The 5,792-nt window shown below is 33.4% G+C and overlaps 1 protein-coding gene across 1 annotated transcript; it reads right to left on the bottom strand.

Annotated features, from left to right (window-relative positions):
* Positions 1-4,279, bottom strand: LOC137829777 (F-box/LRR-repeat protein 17-like). The gene is made up of 11 exons (XM_068636681.1): positions 3,572-4,279; positions 3,107-3,208; positions 2,670-2,814; positions 2,359-2,543; positions 1,778-1,882; positions 1,494-1,591; positions 1,188-1,405; positions 1,034-1,100; positions 836-921; positions 527-628; positions 1-289 (listed from the first exon to the last, which is right to left on the bottom strand). The coding sequence occupies exons 1-11, from the start codon at positions 4,168-4,170 to the stop codon at positions 224-226; spliced, it is 1,773 nt and encodes a 590-aa protein (XP_068492782.1). The 5' UTR covers positions 4,171-4,279; the 3' UTR covers positions 1-223.
* Positions 4,280-5,792: the final 1,513 nt, after the last annotated feature.

Here is a 5,792-nt window from a genome sequence, read left to right as displayed (position 1 = left end):
TAAAAAATAGTTTTTAATTTTATTAAAATGAGACAATCTTGCAAATATCATACAACAATTTGATAAACATGAACATTTGTCTGATAAGACAGTTCTAGGTGCTAACTTCAGAGGCTAACATGAAAATTGAAAACTAATGATGCATAATGCATCTAGAATTTAAATAATACCGCATTGCACATGTATGTATACATTAGAGAATCAGTTGAAGGGAATACAATTATCAGCCCAGAAGCACATTACAATGCTGTCTCTCGATCCTCCTCCGTTTTTTTTCAGGTTCAGGGGACTGCAAACAAACAAAATAGTTTATAAATAACATCATTGCATGTAAAAATGCAAAACATAGCACGAGTTAAGAAGACTATGCTAGTTATAAATAAATAATAAATATTTTCTGAAGGGGGATTGAAACAAACACCAATTCATTTGAGAAACATGTGATCCTTTGTATTATTGATGCACAATGCATTTAACTTTTCCACACAAACCAAGACAATATGTACAGTGGAACATGTCACATTACCTCCTCGCTTAGTAAATGTGGAACCCGAACCCTTTTGGAGCCATCAGGTAGACGTTTAGAAGGTGAATGGTTTTCCATAGCAGCAAAAGAAGCATCACGAACCTGAATACAAATTAAGTATATTCAATATCAGAACCGAAGAAGCATGGAATATCAATCCAATTAGGTCCAAAGTATTTTGTATGCTTAGTCAAACTGCACTTTTTTAGCACCATTAGTTCTTCAGATCCAACATCAATTCATGAAATGCACGTCTTAAGACACAGTAATCTATTATGGAAGAAATCATCTGAAGAATTACTTAATTACCTGACTCTGTATGGCGCCTATTAACATATCCTGACAACCTGATGCATGCACATTTTCCAAAGTGGGACACTGGAGCAAAAGTCTTCCTGAAACAGTTAAACGAAAATAGTCAAATATTACTATTGTAAAGGAAATCTTAATGTGATGAATTTTATTTTCACATGATAATTACTGAAAAACAAGAGCATGAATGACTACCTGGATGCAAATTTGTACAAGAATTCAGATTCAAATCAATAAGTCGTGGGCAGTTTAAATACAGGGCCTGCATATTCATTGAAAAGAAGATACAAAGATTAGAAGAATTGGAAAGACTATATAGCATAAAGATCTTTAGTCTAATGAAACTCACGTCTAAGCCTGTGCAGCCCCAGAAACTGAGTTTCCTTAGACGGCTGTGTTTGATTATTAGTTTTTGGTTTATAAGGTGTACATTAGAGCCAGACGTCTTCTGTAATTTGCAGTTGTCTTCGTCTGCAGCTGGATTTTGCATATTAGGATCACATATGGTCATGCCACAGTCCATAATTTCAAGGAGCGGCAACTGAAATGTCGCAAACTGAATACCACCTAAATCACACGACAGCAGATTAGGAAGCAGAAACTCAAGCTAGCATGAAAGTTTTGTGGGGTAATTGAATAAGCAGTAGAAAAATACTTGAAGTCACGTTGGGGCAAAGAGCAAGAAGGAGTCTTGTCAGAGTATCAGGGAACACATTGCAAATCATACTAATGCCACTGTCACTAACACCAGACCTGTGACAATTTTCTCCATTATACACAATTTCCAAGAGATAAACAAGGAAATTAAGGAAAAAATGCATTCTTGAAATAAATTGTTGTATTAAATTGTCCATTATCTGTGTACAGTATTGACTTCCATAGATTTACTACATTTAAAGACTCCTATAGAACTTGATTACAGTAAGAATGGATACATACCCACTGAGATCAAGCAGTTCAAGATTTGGATAGCTTGAGGAAATTGCAGCAACAGATGCATCAGTTATTTCAGACCCAAGAACAAGAGAAAGCATTCGCAGCCCCCTTCATTGTATTGAAACAAAACTTCAGTAAGCTCATCAAATCAAGTGTACGTTAAATCAATAATTAACTCTTAAAAAATAGAAGTAAATAAAAATGTCATTCTTGCATCCCGTCAGAATTCAGTTATGCATATTAGAGTCAGGATTAGAATTATAACTTGATTGTTGCCTAGTAATTTGTGAGTGTCCTGTGTGCATGCGTGTGGGTTTGTGAGATTGTAGACATGTTATTTGTTTCATTTCCTTTCTTAAGCACATCATTTTTAGAGTGCAGCAGAAATTTGGAAATGATCCTGTTTGGTCATGTAAAATGTTTGGTTCATTCACCACCAGATAGTGTAAACACTGACTAATACAGATGTAAAGTTCAAAAGCACTCTAGATTGCTAACTATCATCTATAGGGGAGAAATTTCAACATGAAGGCATATTGCCAATGTTACAACTGAACAAAATATAGATCAAAAAAATAACAAACCTCAACTGAGCAGCTGTAAGAGCAAGCACAGCAGAATGTGAAAGCCGTTCTGAAGCTATATGTATGTTTTGCAATCTCGGGCAACTTCTCCCCAAGCCTTCAATCATAGTGGTGAGATCTGTAGTATCATTTTCTTGGCAAGAAAACTCCAAGGAAATCTCCCTCAATTGGGGACAATTAAATACCTACAATTTCAGGCATGTTAGCAACTAGAATTCACACAGAATGCAAACTCAGCAACACATAAACTTAATTAGTGATCGTGTCATAAACAAAACAGGAGAAAAATGAAAGGAAATGACAATAATCACCATCTTAGAGAGAGAGTGCAAATCTGATAACCAGAGTGTAGAAAGACTATACGAACAGAGGACAAAACCCCCCAGGTTAGAACAACCTTCCATCTTGAGGGTTTTGAGGCCTTTTTTATCAGCAACAAACCGGCCTAGTTCATCCCTGTGTTTTCATAATTGAACATCAGATAAAGCTAGAGAGCAAAAGGCAGCATAATTTGGTTAAACTTGCATATGTTAATGTCTAGAAGCATATAAGCATTAGAATGAAAAAGAATGACAGTTAAGAGATTGAACAGATCAGCAAACAAAGACATTGAATCAGAACAAACTTTCACACCATATACTTGCATAAAATAAAGATCATACCATGTGTAAATTTCACGATCAGAAGAACTTATTCTACGTGGAAACAAAAAAATGTTTAAAACTAAGAAAACAAGATCGAGTGATACCCATTGATTCGAATGGATGCAGAATCGAACGTGGAGATCTCCATATACTCAAGATTAGGGCACGAGAAGGCAACGCAAGCCAACATAGTTGAATCAAAATCACTGCAGCATAACAACAAACAGGTTAGATCAAAATCACTGCAGCATAACAACAAACGGGTTATATTCATTAAAGAAAAATCAGGCATATTAATAAATTGGGGATTGTCATCCGGATCCCATTTTCAAAATTCAATCCATCCATTCTCTTTATTTTATGTGTCCACATTATCCCTAGTCAAGGGCATGTTACTAATCTCTCTATTCAGACGTTAGTTTAAAAAGATCGACTTCGATCAACAGAAACTTGCTTCCATGTTTAAATATATCTAGGTTATTACTTTTTCCAAGTACCAAAATAATCTCTGAACAATTTTTATCATATCCACTCGCCAATCAAAACAACATCGCAGATGAAGGTCCTACCTCTCCATCCTAAGGGAGAGTCTCACAATCCCAGGACATTTCTGCAACATCGAGGCAACAAACCCAACTGTAACATTGATCGGAACCCTAAGTTTCAACTCCTCAGCCGCTCTCCATATCCTCTTGGCGGTCTCCCTCCAGCCACGGCACACCCTCGCGGCGGACAGCAGCCCTGCCGGCGGCAGCCTCTTCATCACATCCCATAGGAGGTTCCCCGGCAGTCCGCACAAATTGGCGTCCAGATCCAGATCGGGATCGGTTTCAGAAAACAAATCCGCGTCCGCTCTTTCTTCCAGTTCGGACCGATCGAATCCAGAACCGCGTTCATCAAGATCGTCAAAAGACAGCGCCCGACGGAGGGTCGTGGGAAGATTTCGAAGGCCGGAAGAGGCAGAAGAAGGAATGGATACCACGGAGAGAGAGGAATCGGGAGGGGCAGGAGTGACAGAAGCCGAGACAGGAGTCTTGATGGTGCAGTTGTGGCCTTTCTTTGGGAGGCCACAGCGACCACAGTTGTAACTGCCACGCTTTTTGGCACGCTTGCCATCAGCGGCGACATCTCCGCCGTGGACAGGTGGAAGCGCGGCGGTTACTTGCATAGTGGATGGATAGAGTGTGGGATTGAATGGCGATAGACGGAATATAAGAACAAAGCGCGGGTAGGCTTCGCGCGCTTATTTTTGGTGTTTTTATAATATGCTTCTTTCTTTTTAATATTTTTTTTTTCTTTCAAATGAACCGAGCTTATATAAATACGAAATACGCCTCAAGCATATTCAATAGATGTAACTATTGAAGGTTTTGGCCATAAGTAACAACGGATCCTTCCTTAAAAATCACAATTATTTATTAATTTGATAGATTTTTTATTCTGTAGAATGATTTATTAAATTTGAAAATTAATTAGGTTTTTTTTCTATAATTATAAACTTTTTTCTTCACATGTAAATATACAAACATTAATTTCTTTATTAAATAAAAAAAGTCTATGAATATACAAATTTATACAAATATAAAAAATAGTTTAAATATTATATTTTCATTAGGGTTGATTGTTTTCATTAATTTCTAGTTCTTTCAAATAACTGTTTAATATATTGTGTATATTTATTTATTAAAATTAATTGTATATAAATTGTCAATTTTCTAGGAAAAAATATGACTAAAAAAATATAACTAAGGTACATAGTATATTTTTCTTCCTATTTAATGATTAAAAAATCTATTTGGCATTCATAAAGATGTGATACATATATAACTATTAATTGTGGATGAATATAAATAATACTATAAAATGATTTATGTTAATATACTGTTAATATATTTGAAAACTTTATAGAAATTAGTTAATTTTTCAATTATATTAATATTACAATAATCTACATTTAGCGTTAAAATTTTATAAAATATGTTTTGCTTGAAAGTATATATCAATGTTGTAATGTTATTTACATTGAAAATCCCTTTTAAAAAATATTTTTTAATTCACAATATAAAAATTAAAATATTTTAGTAGAAATAAAAACGTTTGAAATATTTTTAACAATATACAAATAAATGTTTTTAGAAAAGTAATGGACTAAATTTTTGGAACAAAGTTAGGCTACTTCAAACCAATAATAAATGACAAAAACTTATTTACCAAATTTATTTTACTTCAAAATGTTATACTAATATTTTTTATCAAACAATATTTTTTATATTATTCAAGCTAAATACCGAAGTTAAGATTGAGTTGCCATTTTTTTTAACTAACAATGTTTTCAATAACTCAAAACCTACCAAAATTCGTAACATTATTTCAAGTTTAATTTACTCACAAAAATAAAGTTTAACTTATGTTTATTTTGACGTTAGTTTTATAAAATGTTAAAAATAACAATAATGTTTTTAAGAAGATACCATGTATATTTATGCACACTCATGTATATGGATTTAATAAGATGTGGTAACAGTGTATAAATTCTTAATGGCATATTAAATACATCTAGTTATTATAGCAAATGAATTATAATACCACTCTTATATTAATTCCTAATTGTTAATATTGTCACAATGATCTTTATCAAATATATTTAAATATAGGAATAAAGACATATAACTTATTAAAGAATTAGTACACTTAGAATCTACAAAATCCATTATCAAAATTACTAGTATATTCAGAATAAAAAAAAATATCATATCCTATCATGTTAACTTTATTACATTTTAATGTTGT

The sequence above is a fragment of the Phaseolus vulgaris genome, chromosome 7 (genome assembly GCF_000499845.2).
Source record: "Phaseolus vulgaris cultivar G19833 chromosome 7, P. vulgaris v2.0, whole genome shotgun sequence".
Taxonomy (NCBI): Eukaryota; Viridiplantae; Streptophyta; class Magnoliopsida; order Fabales; family Fabaceae; genus Phaseolus; species Phaseolus vulgaris.
Note: the sequence above shows the minus strand (reverse complement) of the source record. Positions and strands in the feature narration are given on the sequence as shown.

What these genes read in the sequence shown, in the direction of transcription:
- LOC137829777 (XM_068636681.1), bottom strand. Translation starts at nt 4,170, where the DNA reads ATGCAAGTAACCGCCGCGCTTCCACCTGTCCACGGCGGAGATGTCGCC. An exon ending in GAACTGCTTGATCTCAGTGG is followed by an intron (nt 1,592 to 1,777) that starts GTATGTATCCAT and finishes AAATTGTCACAG; the next exon opens with GTCTGGTGTTAGTGACAGTG. An exon ending in TTGTACAAATTTGCATCCAG is followed by an intron (nt 922 to 1,033) that starts GTAGTCATTCAT and finishes TAACTGTTTCAG; the next exon opens with GAAGACTTTTGCTCCAGTGT.